Below are 22,359 nucleotides of genomic sequence, written 5' to 3' on the forward strand. Positions count from 1 at the left end.
GGAAGCAGTTTCTCCAGTGAGGAGGAAATCTTCCTCCTGCAACCATCTGAGCGCCCTAAGATCTTAAATTCCCACCCCAGATCTCAAATTCTACCCATCTGGAACAGGTATTTGGCACCAAAGAACACTGCTAGAAGGAAAGGCCAAAGTTGTAACTTTCACAATGGATTGAACCCAATAGTAGTAACAGTTCATAATGTGCAACATATACTAAGGAAGATACTGTGGGAAAGTTCTCATATCCACTGCTTACTTCGTAAAAAAAAATCCTGTGAGAGTGACACTATAATTTAAAATCTCCATAGCAGAAACTCTTGATTTTTTTCCAAGAACTTTAGGGTCCCAAATAAATCACTTATAAAAATACATTACTCCAAACATTTTAATGTACAGAGATACTACTTTCCATTATAAGGAGAATTCCAAGTTCTAACACTGTGATAATCTTACTGACTCAGGGGAATTCACTGCTTCTTGATATGATCAATTTGTTCTCTTTTGTTCTGATATAAATAAGGTACAATTCAACACATTATGATACTAGCAAGGTTTTCCAGTAAGATAGAAATTCCTGGAATGAGAAACCAGAGAAAAGATGAGGCAAACATTATGGCAGTTAACATTTATCATAATAGTGTTTAAAAACATGAAAAAGCATTTTTACTTTAATGTGTCAATATGCTTGAAAACATGAACATTTCCAGAAAACAAACATGGAAGTTATATCCAGAAATTCCGTAATTCACTGTGTAATAGTCGCTCTTGTTATTTCCAAAGGTAAGAGGGGTTTTTTTTAAAGCACAATGGGAGCTGGCTGGAACTGGGGCTTTCCCTCTCTTACCTCTGAGGAACCAGGAGGGAGACCATTTGTATTTCTTTTTAAAAACTGCCTTACTTCTGAGGAGGCAGGAGATAGAAGGGAAAGCCCCAAAACCAGTCAACTCTAGTGCACATGAAGAAAAGAAAAATACCAATTTGGAGGTCCAAAAGTGTGACTATTATGCAATCGGACTATTATGTGTTGAATTACAATATTGTTACTCTTCAGCCATATAAGGAAAGTACACATTAAAGAGAAATAATCCAGTACATTCACTGGAAGAGCACCTATACACATCAGAGTTTCATATGGCACAACAGAGCCTTTGTTTTCCTTTTCTCCTGCAAGCACACACATTCATATTGCAGATGCTGCTCAAGTGGCTATAACAGAAAGTGCCTGTCATATGCCTGTCATATCCCCATCTAGCTCTCTGTGCCCATTTACACAGGCCTTATAATCCACATTGAAGTGGATTATAGATGGGGCAAATGACACAAGCCCATAATCTGGACAGAACTACATTAAACAGGGAAAACCCCATGTCTAAAAAGCCTGGAGAAAGTCCAGTTTCAACTCAAAAATGTGTTCCAGCTGAAACCATTACATCACAGGCATGCGGAAAATGCGAGACTTCATGAGATTTCTACGCAGTGCACTGGTGTGGATGGCACCAATGCATAACTGCATTTTAAAACCCTGGCATACCTGCATTCTACAAATGTACTGCAACACACTTCTGTGGCTACATGGAGGGAGAAGGAACAGTGAAAAACTTCCAACAGATGTCCCACCGATTGGATCACTCCAAGTTAATGTGGATGCCCTAAGGAGATTGCTCTGGGGCAGCTGAGCCAGTTGGAGACTCTCCAGAAGGTAGCGGGTATTTAAAACTGTCTTTATACTTTGAATTAACGGCCTGTGTAGAATTGCTCTGTTTTGGCACCATGCATGTTTTTATTGGTGGAAACAGAGGACAGGGCTGTATTCAACTATATGGGAATCCTCTGTGCAAAGGTGTTGTTCCTTGTGTTGTGTTGATAAAATTATTTTAATCCACTTCCATTTGACAGGAATATTTTTGTCTACAAAACAGCAGGAGCCATTGGACATTAGTTATATACATTTATTGAAATAATACATTCAAAATAAAGATCTCAACCGTATACATGCTCTTTTTAAGTAATTGTATACAGAACAATGGTAGGAACATGGTTCTGCAACAGAAAAAAGGTCAAGTTCATCTTCCTTAGTTTTCTACTGGTGAGAAACCACTTAAGCTTTACCTTATCTCTCAAGACAATGAGGAGGCACTTCCCCTTGTGCAAGTAAGAGCAGAACTAAAATACTACTAGATTTTACTTAACTGCCTTGTATTGAGTTCCAGTTTCTCTCCTTAGAATAGGGGTGGATGAAGTCCAGTCCTGGGGTCACATGCACTCACCAAAGGCTCGCCCTAATGTGTACTTTTATTATATGACCAAAAACTAACAATATGGAATGTTTCCAGCAAAGGGTGAGCAAAAATATCAAAAGTCTGAAAGCCAGTACCATATGAGGATCAGCTTAGGGTCTTCTCCGCTCTGGAGAAGAGAATATTTAGAGCTGACATGATAGCTATATTTAAATATTTGAAAGGATGTCAGATTCATGATGAAATAAGCTTGTTTTCTGCTGCTTTAAAAACTAGGACACTGAGCAATAGATTCAAACTACAGAAAAAGAGATTCCACCTGAATATTAGGGGAAACCTCTTGATGGTAAGAACTGCTCAGCAGTAGAATACACCAGAGTGTGGTGGAGTTTCCCTCTTTGGAGATTTTAAACAGAGGCTGAATCGCCTTCTGTCAGAAATGTTTTGATGGTTCCTGCATGGCAGAATTAGGTTGAACTGGACGGCCCTGGTGATCTCTTCGAACTCTACGATTCTATGAATATTTCCGGTCATAAAACATATTTCTGGGCCACCTTTTGATCAAATATGAGCCAAGACAGAAGTGTCTCTCCTACAGCCTCACAGGAACAACAGTGCATTTTAAAATGTATCCTGTTACCATTTACCATTTGTTTTAAAATTTAAAATCCCAATTTTTCCTTTTGTTTTATTCCATATGACATTTTGACAGACTGTGGTCCCAAGAGCAGAAAATTGAGCCCCATTCCTGGCTTAGAAAATATAAAATGCCACCCTATACACATTTCCACTCAGAAATAAGGGCCATTTAGTTTATCAAGTTTTCTTTTCTCTTTAAGTGGTATAAGATTGCCGTTTGCTCTAATATGAAATGTGTGGTCTCTCATATTGAAGAGAAAACCCTACTTATGAAAAACATATTTATTTCTAATATTGGGATAGGATGAAATACTATTTGAAAAGAACAAACTGAATCACAATAATTTAGAGATGAGAGCCATTTTCTTCCTTAGAACGACTCCCCCAGTATTTCCAAAGTTACTTGTTAGTGACACCATTTGATGTCTTCTTGTTAATCAGCTAGCACATTCGCTTTGCAAAATAAATGTGATATCACAAAGACACTTTGAATGCATATACTGAGGCTCACAAACACAGCTTAGCAAGCACTTTTTAACGTGCTTTTTGACATGACTGAAGATGCAAAGCAGTTTTGCACATATAGCAGGAATCAAAGATCAACTGCACATACCTTGGGTAATCATAAAGCCCAAGCAAGAGAAAAGGAAAGTATGTGATGTTAAATGTATGAATTGATTCCCCCCCTCCAGTCACTTGCCATAGCAGCTTATTTACACATCCCCTTTGAAGAATAAAAGAAAAAGAAAAAAGGAGTTCACAGACTCAGTAGGAATATATTGCAAACACCTTTGCCAATATTTAATTCCACATTGATGGGAGCAAATGCTCCCTATGTTGTCTTGCCCCACATCTTACCTTGCATGATGGTATCTGGTGATATTGATCTATGGGACATGCACGACGATGTCATTGCCATGGCAATTAATGTATGCTCCCTGTGGCTGTGTACTGTAATTGCTCCTGGAAATTCGATATTATTCTTAATTTTCTTCACAGTTTGTCAAGTACAGGTTTTGTTGTCACAGCTGCCATGAGTAATCAAGTGGCCTTGAAGACAATGGTAGACTCTTGAGACTGGTTTGCAAAATAAATCTGTAAGCAATATAAGCATGCACACAGCCTCATACCATGGTGCCATGGGGTTTTTTGTTTGTTTTTTTGTGGTAGAAATGAGTATTTTATAGGGATTGATCTTCCAAAAATACTGAGGCTGGATATGCAATTAGTTCTGTATTACTACAAAAACACATCTCAAAATCCATTGTTTACTCAGATAGTGAAATATGTGCCACATACTGCAATCAAACATGCATTGAGCATTAAGCCAGTTGCAAAGACATGATATGGGCACCTTTTTAAAAAACAATAAGTAGAAATTGACCTCAAAGGCAGTGACTGAAGGTATGAAGAGCACCAGGAGGACCATAAACTGCTGCCCCCCGCCTGTTTACTTCCCCATCTTTATTGGGCTTGGGGAGGGGGCTCATATCTGCCTAGCCCACCCATGGATTAGAAGGTAGCTTGGAAGTCATTTTCAGATTTAATTGAAATGAGGACAGCCTACTTCTGTTGCTTTTAAAATCTCCATACAAAATAAAATAGAGAGTTGGTAGCACCAAATATTTCATATATCTGACATGGAAGGGCTCTTTTGGACATTGCAACATTTGATGCTGGGGTTTGATGAGATACAGTAATATTCACATTTGCCTGAACCTTAACTACTGGCTTCCATAGAAGGGCCAGCTACATAACAACAGCAGCAGCCAACAATGATCTCTTGCTACATCTAAAGTGCCTTCCTGCCCTTTTGTAGTGATTTACTACTACCATAAGAGTATGTTATGTTTAATGTTCAACAGTGACAGAGCTGTGAGCAAGTATAGCAGAGCTGGATGACTGCAGCAGAGGCAAATCCCCCCCCCCCTTGAAACAGCACCTTATATCAGCCCAAAAATGCGTATTAACTGAGCCTGAACCAACATCTCATTTCCAATTTTCACTTCCATATTTTATGAGGACAGTATTGGGGCTTTGACCAACCTTAAAACAATTATACTCATTATAAATATTATATATATACTTTGAACACTGAAGTGTTTCCACAAATGCTTTTGTATAATACTTTTGCTACTAGTAATCGTAGTACTCTCGTGCTGATACTTCAGTAAGCATTTATTATCTTATTATAGCTCTTATTGCAAGGATTTTTTTTTAAAAAAAATCCATATTTTAAAATGTTAAACTATTCTTTTCTGCACAGTGGCTCCCACAATAAAATTACCACAATAGATGTCATAAAAATTATACAACTGACAAAAAATAATTAAAATAGATTTAGGCTAATCTTAAAATTTAACATTATAAAATGTTAAATTCCTGGTCAAATAAATACTTTGCTGTTAATCCAATGATCACTTTCAATTAGAATATTCTCGTTGAACCCTATAACAGGATCCATGTATTCAATTAGGCAGTTCAGACTAGCAACTGGAATTAGCCATTTAATTGGGCACACAAAGAAATTGGTGTTTATTATATTTTCCTTGTGAGGGCATTCCAAATTGAGGGAACCTCCACAGAGAAAATCCCTTTTTTGGGGGGGGGGGGGGGTAAATTGATGATGCATTTATCCCATTTATAGAAAGGTTTCTCTACCAGACTTAATGCTTGGGCAAAATAATATGGGAGGCAGTACCCATTCCTGAATTTGTGTTCCATACACAGAGGGCTAAAGCCATGGGGCCATACAAACTCTGAGATAAAAGTTGTGTGACCCTTGAAGACAATCCACACTGTTTGCTTTGCTTGCATGCATATTTGAGAAGAAATTGCCAATTTATTTTTTTTCAACAAATATCTCCCATAAGATAAAATGTGTAACCATAAGCTTATACAAAATCTTCTCTATTCATTTATCATTCATCACGTATATCTCCAAAGTTATTTTCCATTCTAATTGTAGGTTTCTCTCCAATACTTAATCTACACTGCCATGTACTGTACATAATGCAGTTTCAGAATACCGATCAACTGCATTGTACTTGATTATATGAGTCTACACTGCCATATCATTCAGTTAATCTGCATTCTGAAACTGAATGATATGGCAGTGTAGATCCAGCCCAGGTTTCACAGCAATAACCACTTGATTGATTGATTGATTGTAAACGGATGACATAAAACAACAAATGTAATTATACATTCTGCAAAATTTCATTACCAAAAAATATATCCTTAAAGAACTTATACACTAAATTTTGATGGAAAGGAAAAGGGCAAAAAGGAGACAGCGTAGGAATACATTTTTGAATATATTAGGAAGCAAAGATTAGAAATCTAAGTCCAAATGTGCATCTACTTTGTAGAATGAATGTAGTTTAACACCACTTTAACTGCCATAGCTCAATGCTATGGAATCATGCGAGTTGTAGTTATGCACATTCTGCTGTCCCACCATACTGCAATTCCTGTGATTCCATAGCATTGGGCCATGGCAGTTAAAGTGGTGCCAATTTGCAGTAATTCTACAGTAAATGTAACCAAAGCTTCCATAGATATATGAGGAGAAAGGAAGCAACTGCTTTAGTCCAAACCAAAACATGAGGGGACAGATTAGAAGAGAACAAAATATTTGTTTTTAGGAAGGCTTTGGAGACAATGTGTGAGGGAAACATTATGTAACTGTTTGAAGAAAATGTTACAAGAGATCATGGATAGAATTGTTTAAAACATTTCTTTATCATGCCAGTACCAAAAAGTTTATTTTGATACTATTTTTAAAGGATAATTTCAGTAGAACTACCAGAGGATGCAAGACAGTTTGGCATTCAGTTTCGATGGTGGCAACCATATCATTCTTCTCAAGGCGAAGACGTGTGGGCTATTGATGAAATCATCATGACGTCTGTGCTTTTCAATAGCATTAGCCTAGACTTCACAAACTTGGTGGAAGTAACACAATCTCTTGGATTCTACTTGGGAAATGTTCAACCATACTGTGGCCATGACTGGACACTTTGGTGAGTAACCATTTTCTTGTCTTATGGGCAGATATTTCTAAAGTAAACTGTCAATCATATGCATATTTACTTAGGTATAAGCCCTAACCAACTCAGCAGAAATTGTTGTAAAGTAAATGGAATAGGAGTGCAGACCTCTTAAGTGATGAGCATAATAGCATGATTGTGCTTCTGTTCATCCTAATGAGTGCTGAAAAGGTCTAATTGATTTCTACAAATAACTCTCTTCCCAGTTGTTGTTCATTGGAATTTCCCCCTGGGCACACAACATGACCAACAATGTGTTCACTGACCTATATGTAATGAGCGGTAAATTTTACATTATAGTGTGATTTATGCTTGATGATGAGATTGTGCTCCCATGGTTCCTTTGCCCGCAACATGTTGGAAGTTTATCCTGAACTGATTATAGATGTAAATTAAAGAATAATTAACTGCTCTGATTTCCTTCACTTGCAGTTAATTCGTGCAAATTAAAGCTGGGCGGTGGGACACTACCTGACACATTTAAAATGTGATTAATACAGATTTTCTGTGTTCTCTACTGCAGTTATCTTGGTCAAAGGAAGCAAATTGAAGCATTTCTAAGATCTAATGAAGCGAGGCTCTTCAAGGCAGGTCTAAAGAAGCATTATTGTCATGTGGCTTCTTGGGTTTTGCCACTTTTTGTAGCTTCTTTGTCCACTTGTTCGATTCTTTTGGGAGGCTGTTTACTGGATCTCCACCTTAGCTTTTCCAGAGACTATTAAAAACTAGAGCACAGTTTGTTTGTTGATCCTGTGGTTTAAAGGGCAGCTTTCCCTCCAATTAAAAGACAAACTTAGAATTGTAGTATTATAGCACAAAAGTACAATTTCAATGGTTATTGATGTGTCATAGGCTCCTTCTACCCAGCTGTATAAAATCCTGATTATTTGCTTTGAACTGAATTATATGGCAATGTAGATTCAGAGAATCCAGTTCAAAGCAGACAATGTGGATAATCTGCCTTCATATTCTGGATTATGTGGCATTGTTGTCGAGCAATTTAGTGCAGCATTGGATAGTGAGATCCAAGCTGTGGCTTAAACCTGGTGAGAAAAGAAGCCAATAATTTGCAGAATATAACTCACCAAGTCGAAGCAGAAGACACCGAGGAATTTTATTTAATTTCAGCTTAAAGTGATTCCAGCCTATGATAGTTTGCCAAAAATAGACTGAGATACATAACATAGCAAAACATGCACTTTTATACAATTTTCAGGTTCAAAATTCCCACCGCCCCTGGCTGGACCCAGCCTTGCTGTGATTGGCAGGGGCTCCCTGTAGAGGTGGGAGCTTGACACTCCTCAGCCAATGAGAGAGCGCTGCCTGCCTGTGACATCTCTCCCTGGTTTGCCAATGGGGGAGATGGAGCCGCGGCAGCAGGAGAAACAAAGGCAATCATATGTTGATGAAAGGATTAATGAGTGACCCTATGTTGGGTCCATTGTCAAACAGTCCAGTGAGTGCCCCAGGTCCCTGCTAACCGGACCTGTCTATTGATATACTGATTGGAATAATAAATCCCTTGGATGGGAGTCTGACACCTGGATGTCAGTCCTATTGTCAAATGAGCAGCAGCATCGGCAGTCTTGATGGGATTAATATGATTCAGAGTCCAAGGAAGGGAGATGGCTTTGTCTTGTCAACTGCAGCTTATCCTTGCCTTCTCACAGAGGAGATAAGCCATTTAGGTGAATGATTAGAATGTCCAAAGGTTGTTTTATTCCCAAGTGGCCTGGCTTTGCCCTCCGAAGTTTGGGAAAGAGTCCATTGTTCTATTTCCAGATGGTGATCATAATAATCCATTTTTGTAGAATATGGCCTGAGGCAGGTTGGTTGCACTCAGGTCAGGATGGTGTATTGGCCAAAAGTTCACATCAGGGTCACGGTGCTTCTTTTTATAAGGGGCAAGATACCAATAATAATAATAATAATAATAATAATAATAATAATAATAATAATAGGAGACACATGTGGGATACACAATGGGGGCGAAACACAAGATCCAGCATCCCCATGTGTTGAGAGACAAATGCAGGTTTATCCATGGGGCTTTCATGGGGCCTCCGATCTCTCCTGTCTTTCCCATGGGGGACAAAGAAAGGGATCCCAGAGGTTCCCAACCGCCCAGCAAGCAAAAGGCTTTTGGGATTCCCCTAGAACTAGGAGACGGTGCAAAGGATACAAGGGGGTTCATGCAGGAAAGGGAAATGAATGGCAAGGGAAAGATTATAAAGCAAGGGAAATATTATAAAGTCCCTTTTTTGTGAGTTGTTGACTGAGATTGGAAACAATTAGAAGAGTAGTTAATTCTTTGGCCCAGGAGTGGCTCAGGTGGAAAAAGGCAAATGACTTTTGTGACATGGTTTCCAGTAATAAATTTGTTACCTTCTGCTTTAAATATATGAAATGTAGGACATAAAGCCTTTATTAAATGTACACACTATCTAACATGAAAAGGGTCCTTGTTGTTGTTGTTAGTGCCCTTGCAAATTGACCACGACAACCCTTATTATCCAGCCTTTGTCCTTAGCAGAACTATAAGTTACTATCTTTTATTGGGGGGGTCATCTTTGACTTCAGCATTGTAGAAGGGCCCATAATGTGTTATAATAAGGGGGGAGGTGAGAAAGGAGGAGAAGAGAAGGAACCCCTTTTATTCTGATATGTTTCAAAATTAGAAAGGAACCTTGGGAATAAAAAGTCAGTGTTGGGAACTGGAAGAAAAAAGTCCAATACAACAGAAACATAATTTGTATTTTAATAGTATAGTAGTAATAATAATAATAATAATAATAATAATAATAATAATAATAATATAAACTGAGCACAAATACGTCAACCTCTCAAAACATTCACTCGTCTAAGGAAGCCCACAACTGCTTTTGAATGGATTTTTCACTCAGTGAATCATTGCATTGATTTTATTAATGCTATGAGTAAGTCACATTAAATATTACTACTGAGAAAACATAGGTTGATATTATAAATTCCAGTATAGCCATATATCTTTCACATTATATTGTAATGAAACCAACCAATGTAATATCAAGGTAATGGATCTTAAACTGAGTGATTCACTAGTATTGTACTTTGAAGGTTTTACTTCATAATGCATTTTCCTTTGGAGACAGAATCAGCATTAGGATTACAAATACAGTATTATTAAGGCAACAAGACTCGTTTGTGAAAAGTAGTCTTTTTTCTGAATTTCAGCATCTGCCTAAATAATATTGATAAGTGTCCTGGTTTAAACATCAAGATTTTTCAACTATAATAACAGTTTTACAGCTACCATTTCACTAAACAATGTATTAATGTCCAATCAAATATTTACTACGAATTAGCTATGTATAAATAATTTGCTTTGCAATACTCCAATTATTGTAATTATGAGGGAATAGTAAATAATGATACAGTTTCCCCAAGGGCACTAACAACCAGTGCCCAGGGACTTTTATTAACAAGTGCATTCAGAACCATCTGATTTGACTTTCTGATCAACTCTCCAACTAAATGGGGTTGACTGAGCTCTGAGAAAATCACAGAATGCACTCTGGCAGGGATAATGAGGCTGTTGAAGCTGCATTAAGCACTTTAGTAAGGACAATGGAAGTGCTTATTGCTCATTAAAATGAAACAACATCGCCAGGCTCAAACTGTTTGCATCATTTTCATCAAAGAACTTGAATGAAAGGGTTTTATTGCTATTGTTCTCCCTCCGGTCTTCTTAAATTGGCATAGCATATGTGGAGCTTGTTGGTGGATTCTGAGGATTTTTAAAGATTGGATGGCAAGGTAAAACATCCTCTTTTTCTTGTTTTGGTGTCTTTCTTCTTACGTTTTAGCCTATTAATCCAAATCAGAAACAAATTGCTTTACAATCTTCCCTTGTTGTTTCAGCTGTCTTTCATACAGGGCAAAACTGTGAACACCTAACTTATTGGGCTGCATAAATATTCTTTGGGTGCTTTGTAAAATGGGAACTATTCCCTTCACTGACCTTGCTTCTCTCAAGGGAAATTTTTAAACCTGATATCAGGTCTGCACAAATGTCTGGTAGTTAAATTAATTACTGTTGGTTTCTCCCAGCTGTGAGTCCATTTGCTTCTCATTTTCTAACTCATGACTTTCCATAAGCATGGATTGCTATGGCATAGGAAGTGTTCTCCTGGGGATAGGCTGACAATTGCTTTTTCATTAGAAGAACTGTAGTCAATATGCTATAAATCATTTCCCAACATGTTGTCTTAGAACACAGGTTTCTGAAGGGGGAGAAATATTGTAATTAAATAGTAGCTCTCCCTTCTGTAAACCAAAATCTTTCTGCTTCAAGATTTAAGTCCTATTGTTTACAAAGTTTCATCCATTTATTTATATAACTGCTGGTGCATTTCCTTCCCTTTCTGCTGTTTTATTGTTCTGTGTTAATTCAATCAATGAAGTAACTTGTTGCATTAGTTTATCATTAATATTTCAGACAGATATGTGATCATATAGCAAACAGACCAGTAATCTTCTTAATCTAGAATGGGCAATTTTCACTAAGAAAAAGTTGTTTAAAGCTACAGACAATGCGGTTGCTGTTGCCCGCTTTTGGTCCAAAACTATTTAGTTGCTTGTGATTTCCTTTTTTAAAAAAATTTCCATTATTTGAAATGTATTTGTTGTACAATGCTTTTGACACGAAATAAATAAACGAAGAAAATGACTGCCATTCTTCATTCTATATGTATAATGTGTACAAAATCACTGGGAAGGTATTCCATTTTCTTTACATTTATTTATTTGTGTGAAGGAACATGAGGCATTTATATAGATGGAAATGTGTATTACATAACTATGTATCAGTCCAAAGAAATAAATTAGATAATCCCCCACAAATTAAAACTGTATATTTGGTGTTCTGTAGATTTCATTTGTACAGGATTGTGCCATATATTACCTTGTTTTAAAAAAAACATTTTAGCAAGGGTGATTCGATGCCACTCCTAATTTCTCTAAATAAAAGTAACATTTACAATTTGGGTGTATTACGTATCTACCACTTACTTTAATGGTTGATTTGGTAATGACAGAAAGAAAAAACATGTGCATGCGCCTATGCAGTAGTTTTGGTTGAATTTCACATAGAATATTAACTTATGCAACTGCCTATGTGAAGCTCCGTATATGCATTGCATCCCATAGAGATTAATCAAAGTAGATCTGATATGACAGGGAGACTCTTCTCTCAGGCAGAAGGATTGCATTCACTGCAGGGAGCTGGATTCTGCCTGTTGGTTAACATAGAAGGTTTGTCCCATGCAATTCATCTGTATCCATGGAAGCTGCCACTGTTGCTCGAAGCAATTGATGTGAACATGCTGTAATTGTGAATGTCCCACTATGCCTTACCAACAACAATCACATTTACTATGCGGTCATTCCCATGTGTACCAATTAGTCTACAGTGCTTGCAGGAGGACTGATTGCACAGGGGATACCCATGGAGGTTGACTGTTTCTGAACTGGCATATCATATAATTAAAGTATAAGTAGAATCAGTTCCCTGAAGACTGTTTTAAACAAATTTCCTCTCAATTTGATCACTATTCCTTGATGATGGGGCCAATGTATTAGGCTACTTTTTGACAATGTTGAAATTGATGCAAAGCATATGGGCAGCAGAAGGGGGGGAGGTTCACACGAAGAAAGAAAGAATTGGGATAAAAATTGCCCATAAAAATTGCAGTACTCTGGAGAATTACTAAAGGAAGCAGTGGTAAAGGAAGAAGAGATAATATTTTTAATGCTATTGAATTATGGCTACACACAAACTGAAAATAAAACAAATATATGAAGAATCCCTCCCTAGTGTGCACATGTGTACTTAAATCTTATCTTATTTATTGCACTTCTTGAAAAACCAAGTGGTTCAACAGATTTTTGAAATAAACAATAATCTATGCCACATATCAATTAAGCTTTTATCTCAACTATCCTAAAACAATTTCCCAACATTTTGGTTGTTTTCAAAAAAAAAACAAAATTATTTCTTCCCAGATAGGGAATCAATATAATAGAAAAGGTTAAATTACACTCCATGAAGGTGAACTTCATGATGAGATTAATTTCTTAAATCTGAACATGGGATTATGCATTCGGTAGTTTCCAGGTATATAACAACTATGATAATTTTTGTTCGCTTTAAAAGTTTATGCTTTAATTTCTCCTAAACTATCAAGTATTTTTTGAATAATTGGGTACCAGATTAAAGGTATTTTATGTAATTTCTAAAAATGTAATAATATGTGTGGATCATAGAGCTTGAGTTTTAGATATTCCAATTTAAAGTAAAAATAAGTATAAGCCATCTTTCAAAATGCTGTAAATACACAATTATAGATCTTTATGTAGTTTCATTTCTTTACCGCATGTAAATATCTTTAATAGCTTTTATATTATATTATAAAAAAAAACACCTGAAAGTAGTCACATCACTGCTCTCTTGCCCTTCCCCCTTTCAGAGCTCTTTCTTATGTTTGCCTTCTTGTTCCTCCCACTGGTGTATAAAAGGAAGGCATGAAAGCAGTTGTGTGTCATCTTAAGCACAGCTACCTTACTATGCAATTGTTTGCTAGCTTGAGTTGCTGTTCTAAGACTTAAAGCCCGGTTGGCATTTCCGTTCGTGCACCTGTCTAAACGTCTGTCAAAGCAACTGAACATTTTTGAATTTATGGCAAAAAAAAAAACCAACTGGGTTGTTGTGAGTTTTCCGGGCTGTATGGCCATGTTCCAGAAACATTCTCTCCAGACTTTTCACCTACATCTATGGCAGACATCCTCAGAGGTTGTGAGGTCTAACTATTGAAGATCAAGAAGATAGCAGGTTGGGAACCATTGCAGCAGCTGGTACTAATGAAGACACCAGAACATGCACAGGTGAAAACTGAGGAAACAGTGGAAACTCTGGTATCTCCCATTGATTCATCTAATCCAAGCCCTACGAAAAACATCTTTGGAACAGGAGCAAAGACAAGAAGCTGTGTTATTATTAGACCTCGGACTTTATATGAACAAGACTGTTTCTGATGACCAAGTGAAAGCTCAATTAGTGCAAAATCCACAGATTCCATTGCAAGGATATGTATATTCTGTGGATAAGAAGAGGCAGCTAAGATTTCAACCCAAGTGGTTCAACAGATTATCTGATTAGCCTACTCATTTCATGTACAAGGTGCACTCTATAAGTACTGTGTGGTGTTTGGAGGAGACGTTGGGGGTAAATGTGGTCATCAGAAGGTGGTGCATTGGTTGCTGAGCTATTTGTGCAATGGAAAGATGCAATAGAAGTCTTCAATGGACACCAAAAAACAGAATACCATCAGAACAGCTTGTGCTTGGATAAAAACTTCTTGCTATTTCACAGAAGAATCTGTCATCATGATAAAGGAAAACAGAAGAAAACAGAAAGAAACTTCAACTAATTGTGGAAACTATTGTCCTTTATGGCCGACAAGAACTGACTTTAAGAGGGAGCAATGATTGAGGACCTATTACTTGTGAAGAACCTTTGCACAATGATTGTAATTTTGGGGCCTTGTTGAGATCTTATGCCAGATCAGGAAACACTGGCCTGAAAAGTCTGCAGCTATAAATGCCCAGTAAGTATACTAGTCCTCAAATACAGAATGAACTAATGGACATTTGAAGTGACAAAATGGTCCAAAACATTGTTGGAAGATGCAATACATCACAGTGTTTCTTTGTTTTGGCAGATGAAACTTTGCATGTGAGTACCTCAGAACAGTTATCAATCTCAGTAAGGTACATTACTGTTGAAGCTGCAGCAATAAGCAAAGATTTTATAGATTTTATGAATATAAGTGATATGACAGGTAGAGGACTTACAGGCATTATTTTGAAAACACTAGGAAAATTGTGCTGAACTTGCAGTACTTGTGTGGACAGGGTAATGGTCGAGCTGCTAATATGAGTGGTAATATTAGTGGTGCACAGGCAGTTGTATCGCAGAAGTATCTAATGGCTGTCTACATCCACTGCAGTGCTCACTCACTAAATCTAGCCTTAGCAAAGACTTGCAGCTTTCCAGCTGTCAGAAACTGCCAAGAAACAATATCATCTGTGTGCAATTTCTTCAAGGCATCATCCATCATACTGGAACAGTTGAAGAGTGTTTTCCTGAATTAAGAGCAAACAACCTGTTGTCAGTTTGTGAAACTTACTGGGTTGAGTGACAGTTTTATGTTTTGTTGAACTGTGTGGTGGTGAGAACACTTAAAGAACTAAAAGCAAAGACAGTCTCCATCTTGTCTCCTTGCTCCAGCTGAAGGCCCCTCCCACCATCTCCAAAGGACGCTCTGATGCCAGAGCAGAGAGGGAGCCAGCAAAGACAGTCTCCATCTTGTCTCCTTGCTCCAGCTGAAGGCCCCTCCTACCAGTAACATGCTTTGTGTGTGTGTGTATGTGTATACACATGCACACACGCGCACACGCACACACATGAATATATATAATATTAATATTAATAATAATATTATGTTGTAATACAATGTAATAATAATTATAATTCACTATTATAATTGTATATTTATATTACATGCAATATTACTAATAATATTGCAATATAGTTGTATAATATAATATATTGTATGTATATATACTTGTAAACCACCCTGAGTCCCCTTCGGGGAGAGAAGGGCGGTATATAAATGTCGCAAATAAATAAATAAATAAATAAATAAATAGAGTCCTCTATACAACAGTGAGACTTCTTCCCAAGCTGGACACTTTCTTTTAGCTGTTCTGAATGCTGAATTTGCAGTAACCATACACATCCTAAGAAAGCTTCTGTCACCATCCCTTCAGCTTAGCAAAACATTACAAAGGGTAGATATAGAGCTTTTCTGTAGTCTGCAACATGTCAACAGTCTCTTAGAAAAATCCATGGAGATGTGCACATAATCTGTGAAGGAATTTCAGATTTTTGACACAGCAAGATCTATGGTGGAGAAATTAGGATCCCTCGCATCTATTCAAGGCAGACTAGTAAAACAATCTCCAGGCAACTTCACCAACACCAATGGAATATTATAGACTAAATGTGTACATCCCATTTCTAGACTTTTTCTGCAGTCATCTTCAAGAAAGGTTTACAAGGCATTGAGAAGTAGTTCAGGAGCTGCAAGTGTTTCTTCCTATTAATTGTGACCATTTAAAATTCAACTTGAACAAGTTCACAGAACTTTATAATTAATATTTTCAAGATATCGACAAACTGATGGAAGAGTTTGACTTGTGTAGAAAATGGGAATGGGAAAAATTACATCTGCAGAAAACTTTTCAAATGCACAGGAAGCATATCTTGTCTGTGATAGACAGTATTCTGTTCTTGAATTGAGAATAAAGTACCTGCTTTGGAAGGCAGTGATCGGGCAGTCAGACATCATGCACAGTACAGAAAAGTTGATGATGGAGAATCATCACATCAGTGCCGGTGGCCTTTGTTTCTTCCAGACTGTTGGCATTTGTCCACCTGTCTTCCCAAGATATTTGCAGGATATTTTGAAGACAATGCTGATGGAAGATTTCCAGAAGTTGAGAGTGACATTTGTATTTCGTCCATGTTTCATAGGTGTACAATAGAGTAAGGACAATAGCTTTATAAACAAGCATCTTGGCATTACTACAAATGTCCCAATCTTCAAACATATTGTGCTCCATTTGAAGGTAATTTGTCTTCTCTGAATGAATGCTTGGAGGGGGCTATAGGCTAGATCAGTGGTTCTCAATCTGTAGGTCCCCAGATGTTTTGGCCTACAACTCCCAGAAACCCCAGCCAGTTTACCAGATGTTAGGATTTCTGGGAGCTGAAGGCCAAAACATCTGGGGACCCACAGGCTGAGAACCACTGGACTAGAGGAAGAAAAACAAATTGAACCTTAATCAAACAAGACAGAGGTGTTTACTATCAAAGGAACTAACAGGTATTGGAGGTGTGTCAACTAGCTCTGAGTTGGGGTTACACTCCCCCTGAAATACTTTGTCCATAGCTTGGGAGTGTTCCTGGATCCATCTCTCCAAATGTCAGTCCAGATAGATGTGATGGTTAAGAGTGCTTATTACCAGCCACCCTCTCCTAGACAGAGGAATGGCCTGCCGGAAGAATTCAATAACTAAGCATGCTTTCTGAATTTTAAAAAGCATTAAAGAACTATATCTTCCAACAGGTCTACCCAGGCAATTATAAATTATGAATTTTAAATTGACATTTATAGGTATGGATGACTTAATGGGTAATATTTTTAATCTTATGTTTGTGGGGTTTTTAATCTGTGCTTAAAATGATTTTATGTATTTTTGTTATATACTAATTATATATTACATTTTAATTCTGTGTTATATGCTTTGGGGAGAGAAGGTAAAACACAAAAAACAACATCATAATCATCATCACCATAATTATTAAAAACCAGATTATTAAATATTCTCACCTATTTTAGTTAAGTCACTGATTTTGAAAATAAACCTTCATAATGTTGTCGAGCAAATTTAGGGTTTGTCCCTGGAGCAGGGACGAACCGATGCCCTCTGACCGCAGGATTCGATCCTGGCCAGCGGGGGCACTGCAAATTAAAACCCTATTTCCTACAATAATCTCACCCAAATCCTGAAAAGAGAGAACCGAGTTGTCTTTATTTCGAGTCAGCTGACGCGGATGTCAAGACGCAATCGCTCGCTGTGATGACATGCCACATAATACATGGCAGCAATTTTTATAAGCAAAAAGACAGGCGGAGCAATTCAAATCTCCCTCCCCGCCTTTCCCCGCCCAGTTCCACTCTGATTGGCTCTTTGACTGGGCGGCTCGAAATCCCCCCAATCAGATGGCTTCCTACAGTCTACCAATCAGGGACAAGGGGCGGGCTGAGCAGCGATTAATGGACAGCCAAGCAGATTATGAAAAGGATGGATGAGTCAATATGTCCAATCTACATATTTGTCTGACACGCTGATCTGGTTTATTGACAAAGGGAGAGCTGTTTCCTGAATACTTGTGTGGATGAAGGGTGGGCTATTCTTCCTTCTGATGGCCTGCTCCGAACTCAGAAGGAGGAACAGCCTGAATAATTGTGTGGATGAAGGGTGAGCTATTCTTCCTTCTGATGGCCTGCTCCGAACTCAGAAGGAGGAACAGCCTGAATAATTGTGTGGATGAAGGGTGAGCTATTCTTCCTTCTGATGGCCTGCTCCGAACTCAGAAGGAGGAACAGCCTGAATAATTGTCCATGCAAGAGTAGGTGATAATCTCCTCTGGGCAGGGTACTCCAGCCCATCGGAGGGAGGGGGCTGTCTGCACGTAGCTGAGTCAAACCTCAGTCACTCTATTTTTCATATATGAGGCATTTTGGGAAGGGAGACATATAGGAATACATTCATAGAATCAGAAATCATATTGCCCACTCCCAGCCACCCAAAGTTCGAGAGTTCATAAAGTTTCATAAGAAAATCCAGGATCCAAGGGAAAAGATTGTAAAGCATGTGGTTTAAAACTGGCTTTTTCCCTTTGCTAACTCCTTTGTCTGGGTAAACAAAAGGAAGTGCTTCTGTCACTGGTTAAAGAAAAGATTAAGGAAGTTGTTATCTCTTGCCTCAGGCTAAAAGGTCAAACACCTTCTGTGCAGGGATAATCCACAGTAAACTCCAGTAAAAAGTCTCAATCACCTTCTACTATAAATTATGAAATATAGAACATAAAGTCTTGATTTTTGAACTATCTTTTACAAAGTCCTGGGGGGGGGGGGTCACCTCGATCACAATAACTGGCCAGGTGAGGAGAAAATAGGATTAAGGTTCACCTTTTCTGCAGGCTTGACCTTCTTCCCCATGCAGGTATATCTCTGAACACTAGCACAATTGTAGAATCATGTTGGAAAAACCTCTGTGGGCTCCCATCCCTCTGTTCTATTTCCCTGCTTCAGCTCAAAACCTTAAATGTGAATGCTGATCCTTAAAGACTAGAATATTTTATACAACAGGGCATAAAGAATATTCCTAGAGGAAATGGAGCTTTGTGACAGAAAAGAAAGGTCAGTGAGTAATCAGAAGCACATATTCTTAAGCTTTCGATGGATAACAACCCCCAGCAAATTTGATACTTTTTTTAAAAAATGATGTCGGTTTTGCGTGTTATCTTCTAAAGCTGCAAGGTAAATGCTTTATGGCATGAGCTATCTAGCAAAAGACAGTCTGGTTAAATGATCTGAGCTGAATTTCAGGAGGGTCGATCTCTTTGGTGCTAATTTTCCCTGTGGCTTTGCCCTTTATGTAAAAGGATATGCAATGTGTTAAATAGTAGCAGAAAGTGTGTGTGCCACATATTCTCAAGCACAGACCTTGAGATGAAGGAACAGGGTCTGAAAGCTCCTGTGTGCAAATGCTAGATAAGCAAGGGCCTAGTGGCAGGTGATTATTTTTCTCATTTATTTAATTATTTGACTACTTATTGTGTGTGTGTGTGTTTTTTTTTTTCTATGACTTCTGATTCCATCAAGGCCCCTGAGGCAATGCACACTGGATGAAAGCATTTAAAACATTAAATACACACATTAAAATGTTTTAAAATAGACTAAAACATTATTTTAAAATTACACAGACAGCTAAAGCAGCCAGAACAACCACCCCTGATTTTTTAGAACAGAAGGCCACGGAAAACAGGCACAATCTTTCAACCTCTTCACATGAGGTCCTTTTTGGCAGCATGTGCTGGTTCGCCTCTACTTTTACCAGCTCCTATCCCATAAGGTAGAGCAACTTCCTCAATGTTGCAACATGAGCTAGTGGAAAAGGGGAGACTGTGCTTGGCTAATTCTGATTGTTCCTCTCAAAAATGCTTCTTTTGACCAAATGTTTTGAAACCCAAATTGGATATGAGTATATCTGCAACAAAAGCAGCAGCAACAACAGCAAAACCTCACTGAAATCAAGGAGTGTGTGCAATAGGAATGATCCATCCCAATAAATCTACATGAGTAGATTTATTGGGATGGATCATTAAAACATTAATTCTTCTTTAAAACATTAAAGAAAATCACCCTTGATTGGGTGATTTTCTCCAGGGGAAATGTCTTTTTTTTGGGGGGGGGGGTGCAAAAGTGCTCCTTCAGCCATTTGAAATATGAGGAGTGGCATTAGAAAAATGGTTTTTCATACACAGATAATTTCACGAGAATGACCTATATAAAACCTATATAAATAACTTATAAAAGTGTCATAGTTGTGTATAGTTACTGCATCAGAACTATTCAAAAAGTGAGTTCATATTTTCTCCCTATGTTTTTTTAGTTTTACTGGGGATTCTAAGCAAGCTTCAAGTATGCGCTATGTGGAAACACAATCTATGCAAATAGGAGCATCATACATGATACAGTTCAACTTGGTGATGGGCTGTGGACAGCAGTATACTCCTCACATGGACAACCAGGTGAAATTGGAATATTCCACTAACCATGGTCTTACTTGGCATCTAGTACAAGAGGTAAGTCTGAATGGACCAAAACATCAGCTTCCCCAGAATAATCTATTGCCTAGGCAAGCCAGCATAGGAAGACAGAGTTCTTCAGATAATCTCAACCTAAGCCATATAGGGCATTATAAGTCATTACCAGCACTTTGAATTGTGTCTGGAAATTGATCTGAAGGCATTGGAGCTGATGTACAAGATGTATGATCACTGTAGGCAATACCAATTAATAATCTGGTTGAAGTATTTTTGGCTATATGAGGTTTCTGAGGAGCCCTTGCATGCATCATGTTACAGTAATCCAAACAGTAGATCAGACATTTCCAGGAACAAGTATCAAACCACAGTGTTGTTTAAATCCTGGTTTGGTAATAAACAAAAATTTAATACAGCAGATTACGTGAGGTCTCCCAATTTTTAAGCAGATTCTCTGCTTAAAACTGAGCCTGGTACTGTTTTAGGCCCAGGAGGGAACATTTTTCAAAATCATGGCGAACAACAATGTAATAAAATTGTTCCCCATCCTCCTTTCAGGGGACATTGTTGACCATTTTTGGGGCAAATAAAACATTCAGGTACTTTGAGTGGTTCACGAGGATCACAAATGCCTCTTTTGAACAGGAGCACATTCCATCATGCCTCAAAAAAGCAATAGTAAGACCTGTTCTGAAGAAGGCATCTCTGGATTCCTCAGTATTGAACAATTATCAACCGATCTCCAACCTCCCATTCTTGGGCAAGGTTCTGGAGCGAGTGGTGGCCTCTCAGCTCCAGGAATTCTTGGATGAGACCGATTATCTAGATTCATCACAGTCTGGTTTCAGGCCTGGCCATGATACTGAGATGTTTTTGGTCGCCTTGATGGATGACCTCCGCAGAGAACTAGACAGGGAAAGTGTGTCCCTGTTGGTTCTCCTAGACATCTCAGCGGCTTTCAGTACCGTCGACCATGGTATCCTTCTGGGGTATCCTTTAGGAATGGGTCTTGGGGGCATTGCTTTGCAGTGGCTCGGCTCCTTCCTGGAGGATCGCACCCAGTTGGTGAAGCTGGGGGATACCTGCTCGGACCCCTGGCCTTTGTCCTGTGGGATCCCGTAAGGTTCTATTCTATCCCTCATGCTCTTTAACATCTGCATGAAACTGCTGGGTGAGGTCATCCAGAGTTTAGGAGTTCGGTGCCATCTCTACGCAGATGACACCCACTGTTTTCCAATGAATTCCAAGGAAGCCTCCCAGAACCTAAACCAGTGCTTGACAGCTGTGATGAATTAGATGAGGGCTAACAAGTTGAAGCCTAATCCAGACAAGACAGAGGTCCTCCTGGTCAGTCGTGGGACCGATCAGGGTATCGGGTGGCAACCTGTGCTCGACGGGGTTGCAGTTCCCCTGAGGACTCAGGTCTGCAGCTTGGGAGTCCTCCTGGACTCAGCACTGACGCTTGATGCCCAAGTGTCGGCGGTGGCCAGGAGGGCCTTTGCACAATTAAAACTTGTGCGCCAACTGCAACCGTACCTTTAGAAGTCTGACTTGGCCACGGTGGTCCACTCCTTGGTTACATCCAGATTGGATTCTGCAATGCTCTCTACATGGGGCTGCCCATGAAAATGGCCCAGAAACTTCAGCTGGTTCAAAGATCAGCAGCCAGGCTTCTAACGGGAGCTAGCTATAGGTAGCACACAACGCCCCTACTGAAACAGCTCCACTGGCTGTCGATAAGCTGCCAGGTCCAATTCAAGGTGCAGGTATTGACCTATAAAGCCCTATATGGCTCGGGCCCTGCCTATCTCTGTGATCACATCTCCCCCTATGAAGTGGCGCGGGCCTTAAGATCTGCCGGGGAGGCCCTCCTCTCGCTCCCACTGCCGTCCCAAGTGTGACTGGTGGGGATGAGGGAGCGGGCCTTCTCAGTGGT

The 22,359-nt window shown here is 38.8% G+C and overlaps 1 protein-coding gene across 6 annotated transcripts in view; it reads left to right on the plus strand.

Moving 5' to 3' along the window:
- The window catches only part of reln (reelin), a 395,806-nt gene that overhangs the window by 264,642 nt on the left and 108,805 nt on the right, over nt 1–22,359 (plus strand). For all 6 annotated transcript variants that reach the window (XM_062981720.1, XM_062981721.1, XM_008111538.3 and 3 more), the window contains 2 exons: nt 6,662–6,898; nt 20,270–20,462. In XM_062981720.1, the coding sequence (XP_062837790.1) occupies nt 6,662–6,898; nt 20,270–20,462 (430 nt within the window). The remainder of the gene's footprint in view (nt 1–6,661; nt 6,899–20,269; nt 20,463–22,359) is intronic.

The sequence above is a fragment of the Anolis carolinensis genome, chromosome 5 (assembly GCF_035594765.1).
Source record: "Anolis carolinensis isolate JA03-04 chromosome 5, rAnoCar3.1.pri, whole genome shotgun sequence".
In the NCBI taxonomy this organism is placed as follows: domain Eukaryota; kingdom Metazoa; phylum Chordata; class Lepidosauria; order Squamata; family Dactyloidae; genus Anolis; species Anolis carolinensis.